The sequence below is a fragment of the Leuresthes tenuis genome, unplaced genomic scaffold (genome assembly GCF_036924035.1).
Source record: "Leuresthes tenuis unplaced genomic scaffold, fLeuTen1.0.hap1 SCAF_15, whole genome shotgun sequence".
NCBI lineage: Eukaryota > Metazoa > Chordata > Actinopteri > Atheriniformes > Atherinopsidae > Leuresthes > Leuresthes tenuis.
The window spans coordinates 24,725,581-24,751,925 of record NW_027325369.1 but is presented as its reverse complement, the minus strand read 5'-3'; the positions used below and the strand labels follow the sequence as shown (position 1 = coordinate 24,751,925).

The following is a 26,345-nucleotide window of genomic DNA, read 5'->3' as shown; positions in this document are numbered from 1 at the left end:
CAGATAATAAGGGCCTTGGCTGAAGATTTTTCTTTTCACAAATAAAGTCTGTGCAAATGGAGAGTGAGTTCTAATGTCCGAGGTAACAGATAGCCTAAAAAACTAATAAGAGACAGAAAGAATGGCGACCAAAACAAAAAAGAAAAGAAAAAAAAAAGAAAATTGCCGTGTGGCTTTAATATGTCTTCATATCCAGCTTTTTTAAAGACCTGTTTGCATCATTTTTCCTTGGATGGAATACAAGCATTATGGAAAAACCTGCTCCTTGTTCATGTCCACTCACTTGCAAGTATTTTGTACATTTGTCAAGAAAAACCCTTGAATGTTTATTACTGCAATTTTATATTTTTCATGTTTTTTTAATAATCTGTGATCAGTTAAACCCACGTAGTTGCAGTTTTGTTTGTTAAGCAAATATGCATCAAAACACAATGACTGTCTAGCTTACAACAACAATCATACAACTGTGTTTACGCTTTCATACTGAGAACCATATCAGGCTCTTTGTCCACTCATGGAACCACAGAGGACTAATTTACCACCACAGACAGCCAGGATATTGATGGGAACCACAGCTCTGATCTTTAAAGTGCTCCACTGTTGGCACAGAGGGAAACAGATTCACTCAGCAGTTTTGCAACAGGGATGTGAATGTAGTCTATATCAATACATTAATGAAATCAATAAATCAGTGAGAGTTGGGGTTTTGTGCTTGACTCCAAGTCATTAATAAAACAAGCTTCAAGATGCACATGAACTTATTGGTCAATGAGAGAGCTACTGACTTTATTAAACCTGCTAAACAAGAGAAAACTTTAATTTTTTTCTTAAATTTTAAGAAGTAATGTACAACTAGCCACATTGTGAGGATAAACGGAGCTAATCGGAACCGATGTGAGGAGGCACTCAACCAACACTTCCAAACGTGCATCTCTATGGGACCGCTGCTAAATCCATCATATCTGCATGGATGAGAGGGAACAGCTGTGTGTAAAGGGGGCGCTGCTGGCCCTGGAGTCAATGATAAGAGAAAGGAACAGGAAAGCCAAACTTCTGCTTAAGATCCAACCCCATGTGGTTTGTAAAACTAATATCAATATGTACTTGTAAGAGGAGAAACATTTTGTTCAGTAAGCAAGAGCCCCCTTTGCAGCTACCAGGATATCTCAGCACACCAAGACAATTCACAATTACAATGTGTGGATTTAAAGAAAATTGTCAAAAGTGGATGGAAAATCTGTGGAACACCACAATATCTCCACTCTGGCTGTTTGATTAATGTTTCTAACTCCGAAATGTGGCAATAACACCCTGCCACCGCTCCAACTCTGAAGCAGTGGATCATGATGAAGCATAAACATTGAGGGAGTTAACAAACAAGAGCAACTACACATACAACACATGTGTTTCTTGTTTCTGCACATAAGATAATGCACCATTTGAGCAGCGGCTCCAATTCATGTAATATGTTTCTCCCCTTAGAGTCAAATTTAGTTGTACAAATATATACATGCAGAAACAGACAATGACACTCATCAAACCTGACGCAACAATATATTTTCTTTCAAGGTTAAACCAGTTCAATGCTCCAGCTCTGGCGTATTCTAGTTATTTATACCTGGAAAGAGAATTCTCTCACTGATCCCCAATTATCTTTAGTTCCAGCAGACTGTCAGGCTTCCAGCTCTCCTTTTCTTTGGGATGAAAAATACTACAGACTCTCAGCAAAGCCAGCCAAAAGACTGCCTCAGCAGGGAAAAGGTAAGACCTTCTCTCCCCTCTTTAGCCCCCATAAATCAAGCCATATACAACTAACTGCAACTCTTCTCCCACATTTTTGCTGGAGAGCACAGCACTGACAGGTAAAAGACTCTGACCAGGACTTAGAATACGAGGTGAGACATTAACCTTGGTATAAATATGGATCCAAAAAGTGTAAAAAAAACAAACAAACAAAACAAAAAAAACCAAAAACTTTCCACATGAGTCAGGACTGTATTTATCTGCACGTGTAATACTAACTCAACAGTAAAAAGTCTTATCTAGTAAAATAGCTCATTTGCGTGCTGATTAAATGAAATACATTTGCTGAAATATTTACAGTTTCACTATAAAATAAGAAGCAGTCTTATCTAGTATGACCACATGCAACAAATCATTTAGAAAAATCCTCCAAATTTCACATTATTTTTGTCCGGTTTAGTCAGAGGAGGTGTGACAGCACCTCCGCATGCTGACTTCACACATGTTGCTCTGAGTGGAGCCTCTGTCGTAAAACAGACCTCAGGCTAAAGGCGCTGCCTGAACCTGACATTAAAGGCCATTTAAAATCAGAACACTGTCTGATTTGCCACAGTGATGAATGTCTAACCTGGGCCAGGCCTTCTGTGAAACACTAAACTCCTCTGAGTAGCAAATGAGCTCTGACTGTTTCTTTTTATTTGATCCTATTTCATTCGGTTGCATCCCTGACCGTCTGTCTAGTTCAATTATGTGGCAGTTAAAGGAATCTTTTTGTATGTAGTCACTGATCTGAAAGTGGTAATTTGAAAGGGTAACTTAAAGAAGAATTGTAGCTTCTTGTGAGAAAGCTCTAGTTGAACATAATTTCAGTGATGTAAGTAGTATTTAGTTTAGACAGTTGAATGAACACGTTAATAGCGGCATAAAGCTAAATGCAAGACATTCGTCTCAATGCTCGCTCTGAGTCCTACAGTAGGTACTAGTGGCCTCTCACTCATCCCTCTCCCTTGAGTGGAGTCCAAAGAGAGGTCACCACCCTCTCCCCAAACAGGAAACCCCATCAAAAGAGGATCATGTTTCTGCAAAAGCCAGTGAAGAAGAGGGCAGCCAAGCGGATGGCGGCCCGTCCCGGAGCATCGCCGATGACAAGCAAAGCAAAGAAAGTCATAACTCCTGCTGGGACACTCCTGCAGATTTAGATGCAGTATCTGCCAGAGATTTGTTCATGATGAACACATGGAAACTGTCAGCAGCGATATGAAGGAGGGGATTGAGCTAAGAGGAATTAATTCCTCACTATTAGCATCAAGTCTCTTGACCTTTGGTCCAAGTCTGGAGGGCAAGACACTGCCGATCACTGCAGTCGCCACCTCAGGATCAGGTGAGGGGCAGGTCGCTTCACACGCCAAAGTCAAACAGTGCATGTAAACCACAGTGTGATTCAGTGTAAGCTTCGCAGTGTCAGACAGCGTTCACGTTGTGGATGGAAGTGATCTGTGTTAGCTTTATAATTAAGACCAGTTGCGTTTTCTAGGCTGGTTTATAATAGCCAGGCATAAATATTTATTCCTGGCGGCTGAAGAGGATAAAAATGGTGGGAGTCATAGGTGGAGCTCACCAAACATCCAGAATCCAATGCCCGCCCTGTGATGCTAATACCCCCGAGGACTACTGTGCCAGACTGCGCTGCAGTAGAGATCAAATACGAGGGCCCTTATGTTGCATTTATTGTCTTCAGGTCTTCCATTTTTCCTAATAAATGAGTGACAGCTTGAGGTGGGTCTGGGTACTTTAGTAGAGTCTTTGTATTTTTCCCTCAGGTCAGAGAGGAGAGGGCTTTAACAGCAATGTGGAGCATATCTAATTGCTTTCATATGCCATATTATTGCTTGATTTAAACAACGACAGACACCAGGGGACTGGGGGGCATCGCCTTTAACCTCTGCATGGCCCTGGCTAAGACTAACTGGCTGCCTTACTGAGTGGCTTGGCGGACAGGACGTAACAAGAACAGAACATCAAAAGTGGATTTGTTTATTTATCTGCCAACTTTTCCTGCAAAGCGGTCTTATTGAAATGGAACTCTTGTGATTACTCTTGCTTTGAAAATGCCCTGGAGACAAAAACATGAAGATGCTTCTAATTGTTCTGCCATTGGTGCCAAAACAGGAGAGCCTGAGGTGATATGATGACAGTGGCAGTTAAGATGCATTATTTGGAAACTGAGAAAAACTGCTGTGGGCCTTCCTAGGTCCTAAAAACCTGTGCAAAACTCACTGAGTGGAGGCAGGAAGACTCCATTAGAGGGTAATTTACATTCAAACTGCTCTGGTGAAAGAAGGTAATGTATGCAAATACACCAACTGAAAAGCAATTTAACAAATATGAACAAATCAGTCAAATCTGAGCTGGTGTTACGTTAAAGCTTGAAAGGTATTGACTCAACAGGTCATGTCCTACCAGTTAGATCTCTCTTGAGTTTTCTAATGTCTTTGGTGAGGTCGTCGAACTTGACCTGAGCAGCCTGGAAGAAGTCTTGAGACTCTGGCAAAGGGAACACACTCTTTTCTGTACCAGCATGCTGAGAACAAACATAAAAGTTCATGAATGTGGCATTGCAGATGTTAAAAATAGAAGTCTTTTTTGAAGTTTGATGTAAGTGATTTGACGTACCTTGTCAAAATTACGCAGGTAGTATAAAACCACATAATCCACCAGGTTGATGCGATTGTCCTAAAGTGAAACAACAAAAAGGACAATCAAGATTAAAATAGATGTTTGAGCCTTTTACTTTAATACTCACCAAAACACATGGCACTGTGGTAAGCTTTTAAGTGCCATTTACCCTGCTCTTGACATCCTTTAGCTTAGGGAGGATCTCCAGCCCAAAGCCATCCGCCTGACCTCTTGTCCTGTTCCCTCCATTCATATAGTTCCCGAAGGCCAAAACAAGGCCAATCACATCCCGCAAGCTATCACACTCTAGCAGATCCTGACACAGAAAGACACATACATTTCAGGGTAAGTTAACCTTTCATGTGGCTTAATAACACCTCTGAAGTTGTGTTTGTTGATGCGATGTCCTTACTTTAGAGACATTGGAGATAATCACCACCTTGCGACGTATAGACGAGATGGTGTCAAGGAATACTGACTGGAAGATGATGCAGTGGGCTCGGCCTGCAAAGTCAGGAATCTGGGAGAGCTCATAGAGAAACCTGGAAAACAAAAGGGGGAGGAGGAGCAGAGGGAAGAGGAGGAGGAGGAATGGGGTGTGATGTGTTATGACAGAATTAAACAAAATGTCTAACAGGAAGAACTATTTTGGGGCCTTGGCAGGCCGAGCTTCCCCACACAGGCAGGCTGAGTCAATGTTGGTGTTCTCAGGCAGGCAGGCAGCTGATAGTCATGAGCAGCGCTGCTCGGCTGGGTTTGAAAGGTCCATGGGGTCGGGTGGAGGGAAAGCAGCAAGCGGCGCACAGAGACTGATCAAAGACGGCTCTGGCCTGATGTGGGATGACTTATGTAAACAGTGCCGTGTCGGAGGGGAGCGGAGCGGTAACATCCTGTGTGATTAGGGTCTGCTGATAGAGGTAGACACTGAGTAAAGATGACTCAGGCAGCAATAGTGACAGCTCTGGTCAAACATGGAAATAGGAAGACCAGGCTGAGCGGCACCATTGGGTCCAAGCCTCGTTAACTGGCCTGTACTACTTAATCCCGACAGGAACTACTGAACTACTGAAGCATTGTCCAATAATGCCCAACTGTGCAGACAAGCTGTCGAAAAATATGTTGAAACAAAAGCAAAAAACAAGTTTATCTAAATATGCAAATTATGCCCCTTTGTGTAAATCTAGGTGTTTTATTCATTCATTTCATCTGGCTAAATTACTTAAATTAATTAGAAATATAGGACAAAAATGCAGTCATCCTTGTGAACATTTGATATTAAAGCTCCATATTTTCCATAAAGATGGACAGATTTACCATGATTCATGAAAGTTAAATTTCCAACATTATTGTATTAAAATCATCTTAGAACAACTGGTAAAAACAATCTTACTGCTCAGGTTTGTCCAGTAGTTTGACTTCATCTTCTTTTGAAGTCTGATAATGTCTCGTTATTTTGGCCATCTCATCACTGGTGGCCCTCTGTGAGGACACACAACACACTGTCCATAATCGAAATTTTAATTTACATAACTTTATATGTAAAAAATGTGCTGCAGTTGTTTCAGAGGGAGAACATTGTTAGCAATGATAATACAAATGTTAAGCATTAGAATAAAAGTATCACGTGACATAGCAGCCTCATCCTTCTCACCACTTTATGTTAAATATAAACTTACTTACATTTTCATACAAAGCCTCGATGGTCTCCAGATCCACCACAGAATGGTCCACATTAAGAACAGCTGGTAAAGATATATTCATTAAAATCAGCCAGTCTTATAAATGGGTAAAATCTCCTGCCTCCTTTTAAGTGCTGACAGTGAGAAACAAGCCTGATGACAAACAAACTGATGATAGCCCTGCATTTTGTCATCAGTTAGACTAAAAATGTATCAACTGTATTTGAGGAATCTTGTACATTATAGAAAAAATTCTATTGTCAAACCCACAAAAAAGAACATCAAACTTAAACCAGGGTGCCGCTTGTAAACTACACCACATCTACCCCAAAAATCAAAATGCATAATTTGAAAACCATGTAGTTGAATTATACAAGTAGAATTTTAGTTTTATGTGGTGAAGCTGGAAGTCACACTGTGGGTGCAGAGACCACAGACGCCGAGATCCTCTCCTCCCTTCTCAAGCGAAATGGGGGACAAAGCCTCTCGGCATGGCTCAGAGGAGAAAGCCTGAAACTGCTTAACCTCTGAGCCCACAGCTCGAACCACCACAGCCGACAACTAACTAATTATTATAGAGCGGGGCAGCAGAAGGTGAGATGGGTGAGAAACAGAGAAAAGCTTTTGCCAGCAGACTGTGTCTTTTTACTTGAAAAGCAAACGGAGGACAGAAAAGAACAGCACAACAAGGAAAAGTAAGTCCTGTTCACTGTCTCAGGGGTGTCAGAGGTTTATGACTTAGAGGGGGAGTAAGGGCGTCATGATGAGAAGGACGGCTCCTCTGCTTCTGGATCAGCTGACAGTTGCCTGGTTGGTGTCAGCTAAAGATGCCTGCGCATCAAATTCTCCTCTTAAATCAGTCACTTAGTGAAAGAAAGAATCTTTCAGATGAATCACACAACAGAAATGCAAGATCAGGAAAAAAAAAACACTGTAGATATGTACTGATACCCGAGCTTGTCTGTTGAGTCCGTCAAACATGAAATGCTTATAAAAATCATTTTAATTTGTGGAAACACAAGGGCCAAATGGTTAGGGTGCATACCACCAAATTAAAAAAGCTGTTAGGTAAAGGACCCATGGTTGAACTCTCAGGTAGCTGGACCTTTACTTTATTCATCTTGCTGTCAAATCTTTTGCTCTCCAAAACTCCACAAATACTAAACTTAGAAGAATTAAAAGAATTTCAAAGAGCTAGATGCTTTAACGATTACCTAGGCGTGCTAATCAAAGGTTTTTATCCTTCATTTTATCCAAATAGGGTAAATGTAAGGCACTGTAAATGCAAAGCTTTGTCAGGAAAAAGCACATGCTAATTTGAACCATTTCAGCAACACTGCCCTTGTCTTCCTAATCACGCACTAACCTAATCAACTTCCACTCTGGTTCGCAGCTGTTCTGTAGCAGAGAAGCTGTCAATGTGGTCCCAGAGTGTGGATCAGAGTAAACGCTGGAGGTCCATTTCCTACATCTTATTAGAGTGGATTATTCAGTCCCTCAGCCATGCAGCCGTCAATCACACACCAAAGGGGGGCTTGCCCCAGTGTGCACAGGAGCACTCTGATCTGAGGGGAGCCGGATATCTCTCCACACAGACAGATCAAAGCCTGCCTCACAACGGCCTCACACCCTCTCCTTCCACTTTTCACTCCTGTGCGCAAGTGTGTTTGTGTGCGTGCAGTGAGGTGGTGTGTGGGGGAGAACCTCCCCTTGCCCTTGAACCATGGTGGCCCTTGAGGTCCCTCAGTCACTGCGACGGGTGTTTTTGACCCCTTCTCTTAACCAGAATGCTGCCTTCCCCTCCCTCTCCCTCCCTCGTAGCTGTAATTGCATTACATGTACCATGTCCTTTTAATTTGGCAACAAAGGGGAGGCAAGCAGGCAAGGCCGGTCTTTAGAAGTGCTTTTTAAGGTTCTGTCCTTTATTGTCAAATTCAAATTGTCCATTTCACATACACCTCCCATTAAGGCAAAAGGAGGCAGCCTCACGCTGGGTGGGAACAGGCCGTTTTACCAAAGCACCTCTGCAAACTAACACAGAGAAAAAGAAATTGAGGGGAAAGGAAAAAAAAAATTTAAACAAGATGGTTGCACTGGTGTATGTACTCTTTGGCTTGCGTTTGAGGTGGTTTTATGTGGTAGCACAGTGTCTGCTAACTGTGGAACGTGGTTTTGTACATGCTTAGATCATTAGTGGGGTGTCAGTCCCATTAGGCTTGTGGAAACCGTCACTGGCTACAATAAACAGATCCGCTGGCCGCATGCTCAGACTAGCAGGCGGCAGGCACTTCTCCGCCACAGTCCCAGGACAGGAGTAATTCCTTGCCCATCTACAATGTCCCCAACACACATACTATGAGTTTACACACCCAATGCAGCCACACACGCGTGCATTTTCCACAGAGCAACCAAGCATGCAATCAATCTATGCAGCTCTTTAAATGAAGGGGATAGCTATTTGATTTTAAACAGTGCCGGCCTGACAGAAAAACAGAAAGGCAGCTTTCATCACACTGTTGCAATCTCTTGTTTTGACAAATCGAAGCATTTTCTTTCCCACTGTGGTAAGTGGAAAAATCATCCGCAAGGTTCCACTTGAGTCATAGATTCATCTGAAAAAAAGTCTCAAATTACAAATTAGTTGCTGTCAAGTGGTAGGAATTTATCCTCCACTGCAGGGTTCGCTATCTCATCTCTCAAAATAACTCCATCTGCAGTTCATCAGGAGTCATCCTCAGTTTATTGTTAAATGGGATGTAAATTGGGGTTGTTGCTGCAGAAACTAAATCAGAGAGCCTTTTCTGACGGAGGGAACATTGCTCACCTTGCTGAATGTCCTTCATCTCTAGATGCAGGCTTGAAATGAGGATGCCGACTGCCTGTGAACGCTTCCCATCCAGCAGTTTGATAATCTAGAAAAAAACAGAATGTAATTTATGTCACGGAGGTTTAAGTTTTCATAAGATTCAGAGCAATTACAGTCTAGAATACTAATTACAAAACATTGCTCATTTTCTGAAGGCAACAACATGATATTTTGCTGTCAAGTTAAAACAATATTGTTTTCTTGACTAAAACTTACACCTTAGATTTCAGACAAAGGCATAAATTAAACTGAGGAATGGATAGTATATAAACAGCTAAATAAAGTAATAAGAGGGTGGGAAAAATCAACTTAGTCTCCTCTGAGGCTGTGGAAACAGATGACAGATAATGATCCACACCTGAAACTCAATTTAGTCTAAGCGGCCTGCGAATCATCTGGATTGACCCTAATGACCAAACTTATCAACGCTCATTGTTATAACCTGTCACCCTGACGCACGGACGGGAAGTGTGAGGCTCGCACGAATAACTAAGACTCACTTTGTCTATGTGGGAGCGAAGTTGCACAACAAAGCACCTCCTCCAGTTTAGCCAAGAACACGTGTGAGATATAATCAAAAAATATCAAGTCGCAGTGAAAGTACAAAGGCAAAAGTAGTACCATAAAAGGACAGTCTAGAAGAGCAAGGCGAAGAGAAGCAGGGTTTTTATAACAAACTATAAATTCACAGGATTTTTATTTGTGCCTACACATGGTCACAATTACTTATGACTGAATTAGCCGTAAAGCCAGAGAAAGTTTTGGCAAGGTAAAGCCCTGCTCTAAAAGTTAATGTGTCAGGCTTCTTCATTAGGTATTATGGCGTTGTCGGCTACTGGGCTGTCCAGTGGGAGCTGGAGAACAGAAGCCTTAGAAGTGGGTATTGCATTACAGGGCGTTAGTGGGTGCCATGCTGCTTCCAGCTCTATTACCTGGATCACTGGGGATCTCCCACTCTGGGGACTTGAGACGGCTGAGTACCAGGCTTTCCCAACACCTCTAATTAACCACTTTGGACGGGCCACACTAAAAGCAGCCCAGGAACCCTTCCCGCTCACCGTGGCTGCAGAACTCGCCAATTAGCCTATACAGTTAAGTTAATGAGAAAAGACAACTGATGCTGGATGCTTGGTTTTAGACACGCAAACAGCATGGAGAGGTGGGGGGGAGCTAACCGATGCTGATGCTGAGACAGGTAGACAGCAAGAACTAATGGCTCCCTCCTGTGGATAAAAGATGAAGTGAATGGAGGCTTTCATTTGAAATTGATGGACATTTGAGTAACAAAGACTAGGGGAAAAAAAAAACATGAAGCGAAAACATGAGCGGGCTAAGAAAATAAATAAAATGATGGAGGGAGACACTGGGAGCTTTGAGCCAAAGCAGGTGGCTGATGTTAAACGATGTAGGATGCAGATTCAAAACAGAGCGGATAGTTTACACTGGCTGAGAAATCAGTCTGCTCATCACTGACAGTCTGTCTCATTATCTGTCTGGAATCACCCAGGCACATGTTACAATAACAGCTGGAACAAGACTTCCCATCAATACCCACCCCATTCTCACCCAGCAGTGTTAATCTCACACCCACACTCTCACGTCATAGCCAGAACTTCAAATATGTCTTTAATAAACCTACAGTGATTGCTCATAAATTACAAACGGTTAAATACAGTGTTTGTTTAACAAGATCGGCCGTGTATAAACTTGATAGAGCTTTGATTAATGTGTATATAGGAAAGTGTGTTTACTGATGCGCATATTTGCACACAAACTCAATAGCACATTAAGCTGGAATGATTTCTTCATCTTCATCCATATCTCCCTCCTTCTACAATCTCACAAGAATGCACCAACATGCCCATTCTCAGCACCCCCCTTCACTCTTATAGGTGCTCTGTTTTCATTGCTTCCTCTAGCCAGTGGAGTGAAGCCACATGCATGCAATTATACCCCCGGTCCAGTCCAGTCCGGTCCGGTCCAGTCTGCTCCGGTGGGAGAGCACTCTTCCATGTCATCTCCCCAGCTTTGATATGTTAATCAGCGGAGAGCGAAGGGATCCAGAGTAAACAAGAGCTTTGATTTTTCTATGGCACACATGATAAAGATTAACTCACTCACGTAGGCATCGGCTGCATCCCCCAAAGTTTTCACTTTTGGCGTGCGCAGTTGTTGGAAAGTGGGGAAGTGGATCATATGCATAATGCAGACGCGCATTCCATTCCCACCCACTCATCTCCTCTTGCCATGCGGAGCCCCGGGCTGTGGCGTTAGCATGATCTGGTAACACTTTCTGAGCAAGTGCATAATGACTTGTGAGGACGTGCTGTCATCACACGCACACACCCAAACAAGAAACATACACATGCTGGTGCATATGCAAACAAAATCACAGGCAGACAAACGGTGACAAAAGCACACTTTCCTCACACTGATACAAACACATATTCGCAGAGCGAGTGTGTGCTGCCAGACCCAGGAGGCAGGTAGTCTGTGTGTGAACTGGTATTGGTGGTCATGCAGAAGGACATTCACACTACTCTGTGGTCAGATTCAGTCAGAGTAAATTGTCTAGCCTGGGCACACATTTATAAAACCGCTAAGATGTACAAAAAGTGCTTTAAAGAAACAACTCGGCAGAACCGACAGCCTTTGTTGGAACTACATTAAAAGACTTTTTTAAGTAACCAACTGCAGCTACAGAGAAATGAAAGGGCAGCACTCAAACATACATGGAGCAAAATCAAAAGTGAGCAACTAATCCTCTGCGAAAACGGTCTCTTAGTGTATTCTGCAACAGCCTTTTTCCATTTTCCTAATTATATCATCAAATCTTTTCAGTAACATCAGTTGTAGTAGTAAAACTGCTCAAAATTGGATTAAACATCTTTCATGTTTGGATTGTCATTACGTTTGAAGACCTCGTCATGACCTCAGGCAAGAACTTGCTATTTCATAGCCCAAGTTATTACTGACTGAGAAAGCAAGACATATATAACTTGATAATGAAAATTGTGAAAGTGATAAATAATTCAATAGACCAAAAAAATGGTGACAGTAAAATGTATATAAAGATAGAATGCAATGTCTGGAAGTCATCTGAACCCCGTCTTTAGTCAAACACATTTCAGATGACTTTTTCCCTGAAAAAGACTCCCTGAATGGCAGTTCTGAAACCTATATACATTGTCAAGTATTAACAGTGCTTTCACAGATGTACAAGCTACTGATGCTATATGCATTTTAATAACAGATTTGTGGGAACTTTAGATGTAACAAAGAGCATTTGGTACAAGCGAAAAATACCAAAACAGCAAAAAAGGGACAGTAAAACTTAAATGGAGAGATGCAACAAACAAAATTAGCATCAACAAAATAGTTTTTTTCTTTTGTGCATTTGATAAATAACAAGAAAGAAACGTGGGATAATGAGAGTTCCTAAAACAACTGCAAAAGAGAGCAACAGCTGCAACTGGTAACAAAACATGTCTCTCTTATATTACATATAATTGCTTAATATAACATATTGTCATTTCAATACATGACAGTGATCGCCTGCCCCTGAATCGTAGTATAAATGTAATAACCATTTATTTTGAATAACTTTTACTCTCTTGGATCAGTTGAATCAGTTTTTACAGATTGGCGGCTGAGAGACTCTCCCTTGTACATCATCTGCTTTGTCCTTATTTGCTCTCTTCCTGGTAACATGTACCTCCGTAATCCAGTTGCCTTCGACTCAGTAGCACCTAGTTTTCAGTCCCTGTCTCATTCCTTCCCCCTCTACCCTCCCTGTTCTTTCCCCTCTTTTCATTCCCATGCTGAACTTCTTGGAAGTCATCATCAGCTGGTGATTCAGATGATTTCTCTCTCAAATGATTTCTCTCCCTTCCACTCTGAATATAAACTTTCAAGGATTAAAAATGATCAAGTAAACAAGTCTCTATTATTGCGACGTTGGTTCCAGGAAGATGAACTTCGAAGGTGGCTGAAAACAGCCATCCCTTAGTGCCTTTTCTTTTCCTCATTAATCCTTGCATTGGACTCCAAATGCTGACCTTTATATTGAATGTAAAAATACTGTAAAATAACAGTACTATAAATAAAATGTCTAAACATTGATAGTAGCCCTGGACAGTGTGCCTTAAAGGTCCTTCTTTTAAACACCCTCATTTTCTTCTTGATTGATATCAATTAGGATCAACAGTTTCCATTTGAGCGGTCAAGCTTTCTCCAAGCTGATGTAAGCAAAGACAGGAGACAGTTGTCTGAGTTGGATCAAATGTTGGACAGTTTGAATGACCAGACTGAACAGAGAGATATAGGGACGGAGACCAAGGACAGAAAAACACACACACCCTGTGGCCCTCTGGAGCAGAGTGGAGCCTTAACAAATTGATCAGAATAGGGGATGTGTATGGATTTAGCGGAGAGTCTGAGGCAGTGGCCGATTTTTAACTGCTTGGACGCCAGGCTGAATACCATGAGGCAGCCAGGCCGCTGACACAGCGCTGGCGGCAGGAGAAGTGCAGAGTCGCAAGATTTGACAGGACATCAACAATTAAGTCTTTGGATGGTGAAAGGGAATGGTAGATCAACTCTTGAGCTGCTCCACCTTAACAAAAGCTTGCACAACTGGAAAAAATATATACATCTGAAGCCTGGTCTATAATACAGTTCTCTGCAGCAAAAGCAAATTACCCAAAAGGAGAGAAAACACACACACACACACACACACACAAGGGAGTGAACTTGATAGCCTGAGTTGGCCCAGTGTAAGACCTGGCAACTACAGGCAACAGTCTGGAGGAGGATCTGATGAGACTCGCAATCCATTTCATCCTGATTCACCGTTTGTGATATCTTTGTGGGATTTATGATTGATAATGACAGCACACAAAAGCATTCTTTAACTAAACTAAACAAAAGAACATGGCTGCAGGTAGGAAGATTTGAAAAATAACCCCAATCAGAAGAGGGGTTTAAAGGTGAGTGCCAGCACCCAAAACCAAAGAAAAAGACAAAGTGCTATAAAACCCAAGCTGAGATACTCTACCTTCTTGGTTTTGGCTTTCTTCTCATAAGTGTCAGACAGGGGCTTCTTCTTCTGTTGTAGTGTGGCCTTAGAGAAAAGGTCCTCAAACTCATTGGTGTTGACAATGTCAGGCTCCTTCAGAGAACCCCATAGTGTATTGTTGCTAGAAAAAAAAAAAAAAACAGAAAGAAAACAGAATATTCTAACAAACTGATACATAAAGACTCAGGTTAAAGGGTGCAAAACAATTTATCACAGTGGCTGAGAGAGAAAGCAAGCAACAAAGAGGCTACATGAGCTTAACAGACTTCTATTTGTGGAAGCTTATATGATGTTTATTCGAGCTAGTTTCCATTTTCCATTTTGCAGTGTGACAAAATCTTGGCAGGAACTCCTAGAATCTAGACTTTCAAAAGCACTGTTTATGAGCTAGGTGATAAAAATAACAAAAGATTCAGACATGCTTGTTTCTATATTGTAGGTCCATTTCCCACAAGGACAAAAATCAGGGAGGCAAATGTTGTGTTTCAGAAGTTGCTGAGTAACGTGGAAAAAAAAACAGAGGCAGAAACGAGAACAAGAGGTGGTTAAAGTCAAGAGGATGTTCAGCACTTTGCTGTTACAAATACATCTTCTCGCTCCCCTTTCCCTCCCCAAGTCTGTTAATCAAATGGACATTAATAGCCCATTCAAAAGGCTTGGAATCAAATATTCTAAACAAAGACTTTGCAATGACGACGCTCATGATTTCCAATTATCTTTTCATACGCTGAAGTTCCTCTTGCAAGTCAGTGTTTAATGACATACAGCTCACCTGTTAAGGCCCGTTTAGAGTGAGAAAAAGAACCCGGGGAGCAAGACATTAATGCAAGAATTGTGTAGCTTATCATGCCTTAAATAAAAAGATTTTCATACAAGACAGCTTTTTGACTGACTGATGGATTCTAACTATTACCTAATTAAAATACACACTAAAAATCTAACATGCAGCTTCCCTGGAAAGTCTGTCCAACAAAGAAATAAACAATACTTTGCGTTTCAGCTTACATTCAAACTTTGGGCATCACTTCAAACCTTACAGTGTTGCCCCATATAACTCAAAATTCTCACACCATTAACAGAGATCACACAGCTGATCCAGCTATAGTTAAACATCTGACCCATTTAATGCCCCTTAACTTGTCCCTTTACAGTTTAATTTATAGCCGACAAGAAACCGCTGCCATGTAGTCAGTCAGTCCTCCAGTGCTGGCCGAGACCTGCGAGAAAACCACAGCTCAGCTTCCCCCACTAATTCAGCCATGGAAATACAAGGCCATAAAGCTGGAAAGCTGGCACTCGGAGGCAACAACCACAGCCACTGTAAATGGTCTGGATAATCCACTTATTATTACAGTGTATTTCAGTAGGGCCTTTAGATGAAGGAGTGTCGTGCACCAGCTACATCTTTAATACCTCCATGCATAGGAGTGTTCAGAGCCCATGAGGACCCCATTAAGCTAAAGCCAATGAAGCTGTAGGCCTCACTGGATAACAGTACAGCTCTTTCAGCTCTGACTATCACCCAATTCTGTCTCTACTTTGGCAGTTCAGTAACACTCTGAGTGAGCTCTGCAAAACATAAGGTTTAGATCATTAACCAAGGTGAGACTAAAAGTAATAAAACTAACATCCAGAACAAATAAAACAAGTGACATGATCAATCTGAAGATTTGTTCTGTATGTGTATCCTTCAAATGGTTTGTTCAGAACTGGATTTTTTTTAAGATGCAACCAATAGATACTGAGTAGCTTTAAAAAAAACTTAAAAAAAAAATAAAATAACAAATAAATAATCTTAATTTGACTGAGTGGGACGTTAGACTGAGAGAATGAAAAATGAAAGTGCTCACATCAGCCTGAGCTGTAAACTTCCATCTGTAATAATGAACACAAAATACAATTATGCAAGACAAGTTTGGTATTTTACAACTTAGTTTTACTCTTTGTAATTTTGGACACCATTTGTTTCTGACATAAGATCTTGGGCAACAGAAACATCAGCACAGGAAGGTCCAACAGGGCAAGAACCTCAAGTAGTCACATGATCTCGCAGACCAGCGGCTTAGCCAGATTATCTGAACCAATTTATTTAGAGCTGCACAGGCAAAAGCTGAGTGGGGAAGTGTATTAGTAACAGGACCTGTGAGGTTGTCAAACCTGAAGATTTGTTTAAAAACTGTAATGCTGATAGTGTGTATTCAAATATATGCAAATAAGATGTATACATACTTATTTTGCTGTATCTGTATCCTGGTCCAGTACAGAGGCTTCATGGGACAAGCAGGCTCAATGGCAGGTTTCCGCGGGGCCGCTTCTACTTTCTGGCCGAATCCCCCCATTGGGGGAGGAGGTGGAGGGACACCGCCTGGAGGTGGGGGAGGAGGAGGTGGTCCACTTCCAGGTAGACCAGGTGGAGGAGGTGGTGGAGGTGGCGGACCACATCCTGGTGGAGGAGGTGGTGGAGGAGGTGGTGGCGGCACTCCAGTGTGACCAGGCAAAGGGGGAGGAGGGGGTGGAGGTGGCGGGCCACATCCTGGTGGAGGAGGTGGTGGAGGAGGTGGTGGCGGCACTCCAGTGTGACCAGGCAAAGGGGGAGGAGGGGGTGGTGGTGGTGGTCCTGAAATGCTTGGTGGAAGAGGGGGAGGAGGGGGAGGCGGTGGGGGTGGACAGGAAGGACCGGGGGTCGTTTCAGCTTTTAGATTCAGTCCGATTGAGTCCAAGTTGAGCTTTTTAGGCAGGCTCTGGTTGGGGCTCAGAGCGAGGCCACCTCCATCACCCTCAGGGCTCTTAATGAAAGTCTCCCGGTCCGTCTGGATACCCACAGTGCGGCAGGTCTTAGGAGACAGGTCATCTACAGTGGACACAGCGGCATCACGGACCTCACCACGCTCCTGACCAGTGCTGTATAACTGGTCTCTTTGCAGCTTAGCAATGACTCCCTCCAGGTTTGATATCGACACAGCATGCTCCCCTCGCAGTTGGAAAATGTTAAGCTCAAAGTCAGCCTGTAAAGAGCAGAATGCCAGATAGAAAACAAATACCCAGTGTGACAACCTCAGTCATGTGAATTCACATAATAAAGCTGTATCAGTTAGTGGACAATGCTTTTCTTGGAGTGAGCTCCAATTATTTTTTCTATTTTTTTCAGCCAAATGTTTAGCTAATCTGAGGTTAATCTAACTCTTGGAGAGAAATCTAGTAACTCCAGTTTTCATTTTTACAATTCAAACAATGAAAAACAATCCATGCAGAGCGAAGTTCTGATTTGAGACAGAAAGGAAATTGTTTTGCAATAAATCTTCCACATGTTCCTTATTAAGTCATGTCAGTTTAGAATTAGAAATAAGCACGTTCCCAACCTCTGTTGTGGGCCAAGTGTGGTACAAGTTTCTCAGTGTAAACATAAACCCTTTTAAAGGTTGACATCAAATTAAAGGTTTCTAGCAGACTAAATTGGCTGAGGTATATGTGAACCAAGTCTGAGGTCAGACTTTTCAAGGCAGTGGTCCATAAAGCAATTTATCAGTGGTACAAATTAAGTAACGCGGCCAGAACTACTTTATTTTGCTTTTTGCTTTTCCAAACGCAAGTTTGCTTCTTGTTTAAGTTGGCAGAGGGGAGACACCTGTGTAGCACAGCTCCAAACGTTTGCTTTTGATCAATGGAACACTGACACCTTTAAGAAGGATTTGTAGAGAGCCGTCATGATGAAGATGAGAGAGATATCCATCAGCAGTCTGAGCATAAGGGCTGAACATTAGCAGCCAAAGTCTGAATGAATGCTTCAATTGGAGTCAGTAAAAATAATTATTTTCTTTCTTTTTTCCAACATTTGAAAGCAAAACTCTATCTTCGATGTACTAATTTGAAATGATTAAACACTGAAATGGTGTAAAAAGGCTAAATGTGAGTATTACAAATCAGACTAATCCAATTTTTTTAATACAGTTAGTTCCATTATAAGGAAATCTTATTTGTGCCAATCTGATCATGATCTCACTGCTTTAGCACCGAGATGATGTTTGTAATGAAATTTAAGACCTTTTATAGATACCATGTAGCAACATCACAAACTGACATCTGCAAAGTTTTTGTGCCGTAAGAAAAAAACCTCAACATACTTTGCAATACTGTGGCTTTTGTATCTGAACATTTCATGCTTACTTAGCGCCATCTTGTGGTCAAAGCTTTCAGCTGCAAGGGCATAGTGCTGAATAGTCACAAGGGCCTCATAAAAGTTTTCAGATATATCTCCAACAAGTTACTGATAAAAAATAAATGAATAAATGCACTTGTAATGTTTCATTTCAACATGTCATATCAATTTTAAGTGCTCATATTTGGAGTCAACAAGTTTGGAGAACTATAAATAGTCTCCAGAGAGACAACAGGTGCAGTTTTTTTATCAGATGCACATGTTCTCAGTCCACCTTTGTTAAAGTCAACTTACATGCATCCTCTCCAGATCTTCTTTGCACTCTCTCTTGAGCTGCAAGAGAGCAGCCTGGTGCTCTGAAAGAAGCAAAAACATGTACACTTGTGTAAAAACTCAGGCTCTCTCTGCTGACAGAAATGAGAGAATACATATACAATGGAGTGTGTAAATTCATTTCACTGCTCTTTTTTTAGTGTTTTGCCCTTTGTTTCTTTTATATAAATCAACTTACTGGTAATAATTTCCCTGAATCGCTATCAAGTGCAAGTTGCTATTCCATCAATCAGTCTTTAACAATAAAATGCAACAGAAGGGTGTGTCACTCTAAGAATACAACTCAACCAACTGGTTTCAATTCCACTAAGTGACAGCAAATCATTTTGTCAGGTGAAAACACAAAGCAAAAACTGCTGATCTGTTGGTACCAATAAAGCAAACCTTCACAATGTTAGCGCAAACTTACCAGCTCATAAAATGGACTATCATAATAAGGGTAATAATCAATATGACAATATAATAATAAAGACTGAAACTAGGTTTACACATATCTGAAACAATATTTCTTAGTGTCCCTGGAAACAGCAGCATAATTCTGTATTTGTGCTTGTGTCGTGTATATGTGCAGCACAAATTATGTTAAATTTAATAGTTGTTTTCTGAATTTGCTTGTGGCCAATAATTCAATAAATTTGAGGGGATTTGACCGTTCAGATTTGCCTCTCAGTTCTACATTTGGCAGTGTTTTCTTCCATTTACTGTAAAAAAAAGAATTCAAAACAGGTTCACATTCTTCGTGATATCCTGTCTGTAAGTCTTTAAGCAGTTTGCTGATAAAGACTGTGCTCTTGTAATGACTAATCTGAGTCATTATCAGTATCAGGTTCGTCTTAAAATGAACTTTAACCAACAATTCTTAATAAATGCATGCTTCAAATGCAATTTAATGCACACTAAAGACTAGAATCATAAATGTATGAGTCAAGAGACAATTATTTGAAGGGTATGTATGTGGTAAACGTGCACAGATATTGCTTTTATCTATATGGGACACCGTCTGGACTTTTGCTCAACTTCTCATATTCCAAACTCTATTCTCTTTAACAAGAACACAGCTGGAACATGGAGCACAGATTACTGGAATAAACTACATCACCTCTTATTTTTCTATTATTATCTATATTTTCCTAAAAGAGTCGCCTAACCTTGAGCCTGTAAGAAAGCTTTTTACTTTGAAATTTAATCAACCTTGCTTTTAGTCTATTTGTGTGTCATTACACCTTTAGAGTACTAGATGGGCTAAAGAAACCAATTCCCTTAAAAGGTTTACCCCACTAACAGACACAGGCTTCACTGTTGTGCCATGAACCACATAAAAGTCATAATGGATTTTAAGGATGTTTACGGCATGCTGCTCTTACTTAGCCATCTCAGACATTTAAAATGTAAGTGCTCAAGAATTAGATAATGGTGGCTCTACTTTTGTTTCTGTGGTTTAATGATGACACTGATCCCAAACAAGAGATCCTTTTAAATGGTTATATTGTAGATCTGCTGGCTACTATCCACAAAGCCAATCAGTGGGAGTGGTGTCCATGTAAGCTTTACTGTCATGGTCCATCTTACAGCATTCCCTTAAATATAAACCAAGACTATGTCTAAATGCCTACCAGCTTGAAGTTCTTACCTGCCTCTGTGTACTTGAGGCCCACCTTCTCCTCCTCATCCTTAGGTTTGGGAGGGGGCCACACAGCCTGAAGGCGTCCTGGAGTCCGGTCCTCGCTGTCTGTAGGAGACGTAACCTCTGTCTGTAGGGAGAAAACGCATGAGATAACACTGTCTAAAATCATCATTCACCTCTCCGTTGTTAATACAAGGCACCAGGCAAATATAAATGTAAATATATAGAGATTTCTCATGAAGTGGCTGCATACACTAATCTCTGCGGCACTTGCGCAATCCTTGCTCGGAGATTTGGAGCTTCTTGCAAAAATCAACCGCAGATTTTCCTTGTCATTCTTGATTTTCTTTTTCACTGCCTCTATATCAATATCTTCGGTCTTCTCCTTTTTCACAGTCTTGGGGCCAAAAATGTTCCTGAAAGTTTCATAGGCCAGGTCAGAGGTTTTCTTTTTCTCAGTTGGGCATGTGGGACTTTCAGAGCCTGAAGATTTCTCTCCTGCAACACTTTCTCCATTCTCAGACTCTTTTTCGCCATGAACATTATCACCCTCCTGCTCATTTGACCTTTTAGGATCATCACGGTTGTCTAGGCTGAGCGGCTCTGTGTGCTGTCCCACTACACTTCTTTTAGACTCTGCAGCCGGTTTATGTTCAGAGTGCTTTTTGACAGGAGTGGTTGTCTTCTGCTCAGGAAAGAGCTTGGCTTTGTTTACGGACTTCTTAAGGCTGAGCAGAGCCAGTTCAGCATCCTTCTCCCTCTGCTTGATCTCTGAAACCACCTCCCTGTCTTCCCCAACCGCTCCTTTCTTCAGCACCCGCAAACCACTGAAGAGAGCTGGCATCTGGAAGGATGGAGGTGATGAGAGTGTTGTTGTGCCCTTAGATGGAGATGAGTTGGAAGAGGAGGATGGGGTGGCAGCAGATGAAACTGGTGGTTCTGTACTTGTTTCTGGTGTGTTTGGATCTGTTGTGCATTGTGCAGCAGAGCTAGCAGATGGTTGTCTGTCACTTGTGGACTCTTCGGGTGCAGATAACGTAGATGTGAGCATCTCAGTCTTTGAAAGTGTCAAACCAGCAGTGTCCGTTTGCTCCTCTGGATTGGATGATGATTGGTTTGAGATTTCAGGAGACTTTTGGTTGGAAGAAGCAGAAGAGGACAACTGGATGGAGCTAGGCTCCTCAGGTTCATTCCCATCTCTTTGCTCATGTATCTCTTCATTTTGCATCTGTTTTAATGGAGAGGCCACATCACTGTTATGGCCAGGAGACCCCGAAATGAGAAGCCCAGAGATGACTGAGGGAACTGGCTGAGAACAATCTATGCCAGCATAGTCATCATTCTCATCTGATGCCAGGTCTAGCCCAGTAGTCTTCTCAGCAGGTAATGTTTCTGTAACCACAGATACAGCATCTGTACTTTCCTTTGAACTACCAAGATCTTCCTGTTTTGACACTGAAGAGACCAGAGCTGGCTTTCTTCTACTGACAAATCTACTAGAAAATAAAATAGCCTCTATGCGTGACCTTTCTTGAAATTTGTGTGTTCTAAAGACAGGCACTTCTGGCTTATCTCCCTTCCCATCTTCCACTGAGTCATTGTCCCCAGAAGATGGAGCAGACCGACTGGAATCAACACATTTCTCCAACAGACTCTGGGTCACTTCATCATCCTCAATTTCTGTGTCACTATATGTATCCACTCTTGTGACCTGTACCAGATCGGGGTCAACTGCAGCAAGTTCTACCCTAACTTGTTCACCAGAATTCTCTATGGCTGATTCAGCGTTTTGTGCTGAATCACAGGGAGCAGTCACATTATCCTGAAGCACATGTAGCCTTCCTTCGAGGTTTTCCTCCCTCTTAATTTGACTACTTTCATCTACACTAGTCTCTCCATCTGACAGCTCTTTGAAAGACGTTAACACGGCTGGATTCATATCTGAAGAGGCGTCCCGATCCCGTGAGAAGATATTGCTGAAGACATTCAGCATAGAACTTGTGGGCTTCTTCGCCTGATCATCTGAGTTATCACTTGCACAGTCCATTTTTACTCACAGTGTCACTCCAGCTAAGAGCAAATAGAGGTAAACCAGAACAGGTAGCAGTTCCAGCGTCTATTAAAAACGTCACAAAAGGTTCATCTCCTCAGTGCCAGTTATCCAACTTGCTCCTATTCCATTAGTACAGTGGGGAACAAAAGGCCTTTGTGTGGACAAAGCTCCCCCACTTCTCTTACCTTCTCCTGGAGGCCACCATTTATAACAAAATTATTCTGTAATCCTGCTTAATGATACACAAACAAGTCGCATATGGTGGACTTTCACAATATCACATAAAGACTACTCGCTGTAGGTTGCCAGTGGTAGAGTTTAGTCTCCTCCCTGTGAGCAAGACTTCCATGACACAGCAAATAAAGTCAATCTGTAGGATGGTGGAAGCCTGTCCTGTTGTAATCTCTCTTGTTCAGCAGCAGAACAGAGTTCATCTGCCATTCACAAAAACATTTCCAACTCTTCTAGACAGTCTGAGAGCTGTTCTCCGTAAAGTTGTTGTCTGTACTTCTCAATGTGCCGGTGTGCAGTCTGGAATCCATGACTAAACAGTGCTTCAAGCCTGAGTTTGTCTTCTTCTGCGTGTGTCGGTCTCAGTTTACAGGATCACTTGTGTGCTGGTGTGTGAGAAAATCCCTTCAGGTTGGAGGAAAAAAATTTCACTGGTTTACCCAGTCAGGGACGCCTCCCCTCAGGTCCCTCCCTTCCTGGGAGGGGACCTGCAGAGCCAGGCACCACAGGTGTCCTATTACCTCTGCTCACTTCCGTAAAATAGCTGCTGATATAAAAGACAGCACAGGGGAGTCAGCTTGTGGTCAGGTAGAGAAGTGTGGAGATCCTGTAAGGCAGCATTGCACCATAAAGTGGTGAGCTGCTGCAACACAGGGCTTAAGACAAGGTGATTAGCCAGCCTGGTGAAAGGCAGTTGAGCTAATATGCTAATACGCTAACATGTGATTAGCAGCCTATGAACATTTGGGAAAACAGGGCTGAATTCAGCTGGAAAAAAACCCAAAACATTTTGATTCACCTACCTTAACTATGAAAGTCAATGTATTCTCCATACGGGGTTATTTAGATGAAAACTAAGTTGAGCTGTTAGGATGATCTTTGTAATGAGATTTGAAACACTTGTATGCTAATGCTAATTTAAATATAGAAGTTAACAACAAACTGTATGTATGGAGAAGATGGAAAAGATTTTAAGACTTTTCCTTGATAACATCTGCTCTATAATCTTTGATATAGATTTTGATGATGGTCAGGAAAGAGGGCCTGAAAGAAACATTCAAACTGTGGTTGCCCATAGCAACTAAAGGTCACCCTTGTTGAAAGCATTCCTTCAGACTGAGCAGTCTAAGCTGGAACAACCACTGGGCACACCGCATTAAATCATACTTTAGAAATGTTTTTTTAATTACTTTTACAACAACTTAAGCATAAATTAGAAATATGGAGGGGAAGTATTCAAAAGGTGACACTAAAACTGAAACAAGTTCAATTTAAAGTAAATTAATGAATGATGGAAATGTTTTTAATATTCTTGTGCAGTTTCCTAAAAGAGCCACAATAGGCTCCTGTTGCTGAGGAATTACACTGCAGCAGAGCTCTTTAATACACACTAAATCCCAGTAGTGGTTGTGCTAAAAAGAGGCACTGTGATCGATGAGAAATGATAAGCGACAGACATCACCTCTGAAGTGACATTTGACATTTACAAGTTACAGATAAACACAGATGGTGACATGCCCTTCTTCCATGTGCATTCAGCAGCTGCAACACACTGAGAATACTTTGTGTTCAATTGCTGTGAAAAAGATGACAGTGACAAATGAGCTGTGCCACAACAACATATGTGAGAACGCTGTCACTGTCATGACAATACAGAGTACCTGTCTGTAACGCATGGCATTTATACTGGTATGTTAAGTGATTATGTTTACAGTCACAGTGGTTCTAATGTCTTAGAAAACAATACAACACGCAGCTACCCGCCTAAATCCACACCCAGATAATCTGCCACAGGAATGAAGGCCCCAGCCAGACAGCGTGATGGAATCTGGACAGCCTTGGTGGAAATAATGTTCAGATCATTTTAACACCATTCAGAAGTTTGTCACTTCTTATACATACTTGCAAACTAAAGTACCTGAAAACAGCTAATTGTTTCCAGTTGAAGCAGAGTAAAGGCTTTTGGCACATTTTCACTTTTTTCTAAGGTGCATGTAAACTTCATGTATAGTAGGAATGGATGTGATATCTTGTTTTACAACTTTTGTGACCACGCCCACCATGTAGTGTTTTTTTCTTTTCTTTTTTCTTGTTTGTTCTGAATCTAAGGGCCTTGAGTGAAATGATCAGTTTTGGCCCTGGTCTCCAGCTTAGAATCCCTGACCTGCTAATCCATTTCCAAGAATTCACGATCAGGTGATCAAATACCCCAGTGGAGAGAAATCCCCTTGAGCTTCACGTGGGGGAAAAGAAAAACAGAGAGCCACGGGTACAGTTCTCTGGAAGTGAAAATGATTATTCTAGCCAGTTTTGGCCTTTCAATGTTTCTGTTGTTAATATCTGAGAGCTCTCACCGTGCACTCCAGCTTGGGATAGTAAGGTGTGTCTCCAATGATGTCATCCTCGGGTGGTGTGATGCGTAGGAAGTCCAGGTGATCAGGGCGTGGAACACGGCAAAGAGGCTCCTGGGGGTCATCACCATCCAGCATCCAAATATCCTCCTGACGCAAGAGGGAATCTTCTACACAAACACAAATAAACACAGGGCCACTGGGTAATCAATGCACTGCACTGTGTGAGGTACAGGCTATCTAAGCATGAACTAATTGCAAAAAGTGAAGAAATAACAGTGTAACAGGTGGGGTTGTGTGTGACATTGTTAACTAAGCATCTCTGACTGAAGCAAGTTGCTTTTGTTTCACATACATGGGTAACACAGCAACAATGGTACAAGAGTCTTTTACATCAAAGAGGCTGCAAGACAGACCTCTGTTTTGTGGCAGCCTCGAGGGCACACAGCTATTTTTATCTGCCCTTGTTCCCAACATCAGCACACTGATCCAATAAGAAAATTAAGCTGCAGAGCAATCATTTCTAAGACAAAAGCTACTATATAATATTGACTTATATTCATGACATCTTTACTGTAAGGCATACATGACAAAGCATTGCTCAGTGCTACCACTGTGCAGGGAGGTGTTAGTGATTAGCACTGTACATTAAGTCATCCTAAGGCCCTGATGTAGAGAGTAATACAAGACATGCATTCACATTGAGAGAGGCTGCCCTCTTTTGACTGTGAGAGATGATGATTGCACTATAATCCTGAAGCCTGCTTGGTAAACAAAGCTAAAATAGAATTCCTACTGGAACTCAGTCCTTCTGAGCTATTCTTACTGAAGGATGCAGTGAAGGTTGAATTCATTTCAGAACACCTGGCTCTTAATATTTACAGTTGAGAGACTCACTGCAGACACTGCACCAACCTGCAGAAGACATGCACAGAAGTAAGGTATATCATGCTAAGATGTCTGCATTCAGTCTCTTAAGAGAGGCAGTGATGCAAGTCGAGGGAGGAAAAGTAAAAAAGAAAATGAAAAAAGAATAGGGCAGGGACAAGTAGAGGGAAGAGTAAAAGGGAGGCAAAGATGAGTGGAGGGGATAGATTATGGTGAACTCAATTTCCTCCAGCTGTAAGACTACACCTTGACCTGTTTCATGATGTGAAAACTGAGAAATACAGCTCACTTTCTGTTCAATAAGATGCTAACATATCCCAGAACCTCAGCATGAGGATCCTTGAATAGGTTATACAGTATTACATGACTGCACAGCAGTCATGTAGAGACTTGAATAGATCCCCAGAGTCTTGTGTGTCAGCCAAATGCTTTCAATTCAGTTATGAGAACCCACACATCCAAACCAAATGGGGGTCTTCATAGAAAAATGAAAGCATTGAATTTCAGATTCAGTATTCTAGCACAATCACTCATTATGCAACAGCAGCGATGCCTCCAGTCCCTGCAATTACTGTGGATTTTGACAGCAGGAAAAGAAAAAAAACAGGATTAGATTAATAACTTCTCATTATGATAATGCAGCACTGCATGGTCCCGCAGTGGGAACT

The 26,345-nt window shown here is 41.8% G+C and overlaps 1 protein-coding gene across 2 annotated transcripts in view; it reads right to left on the bottom strand.

The window, feature by feature from the left end:
- Positions 1-22,844, bottom strand: part of LOC140270576 (formin-like) — a 38,277-nt gene extending 15,433 nt beyond the window's left edge. The window contains exons 1-13 of one of the 2 annotated variants that reach the window (XM_072365764.1): positions 20,408-22,844; positions 20,161-20,281; positions 18,492-18,553; positions 16,599-17,046; positions 16,271-16,496; positions 14,021-14,162; positions 8,923-9,010; positions 6,100-6,161; positions 5,810-5,898; positions 4,832-4,961; positions 4,589-4,735; positions 4,417-4,476; positions 4,204-4,324 (exon numbers count right to left, since the gene is read on the bottom strand). In XM_072365764.1, coding sequence (XP_072221865.1) covers positions 4,204-4,324; positions 4,417-4,476; positions 4,589-4,735; positions 4,832-4,961; positions 5,810-5,898; positions 6,100-6,161; positions 8,923-9,010; positions 14,021-14,162; positions 16,271-16,496; positions 16,599-17,046; positions 18,492-18,553; positions 20,161-20,281; positions 20,408-22,201 — 3,490 coding nt within the window. In that variant the 5' untranslated portion in view covers positions 22,202-22,844. Of the gene's footprint in view, positions 1-4,203; positions 4,325-4,416; positions 4,477-4,588; positions 4,736-4,831; positions 4,962-5,809; positions 5,899-6,099; positions 6,162-8,922; positions 9,011-14,020; positions 14,163-16,270; positions 17,047-18,491; positions 18,554-20,160; positions 20,282-20,407 lie in introns of both variants that reach the window. The other variant, XM_072365763.1, reaches the window with a different exon arrangement.
- Positions 22,845-26,345: the final 3,501 nt, after the last annotated feature.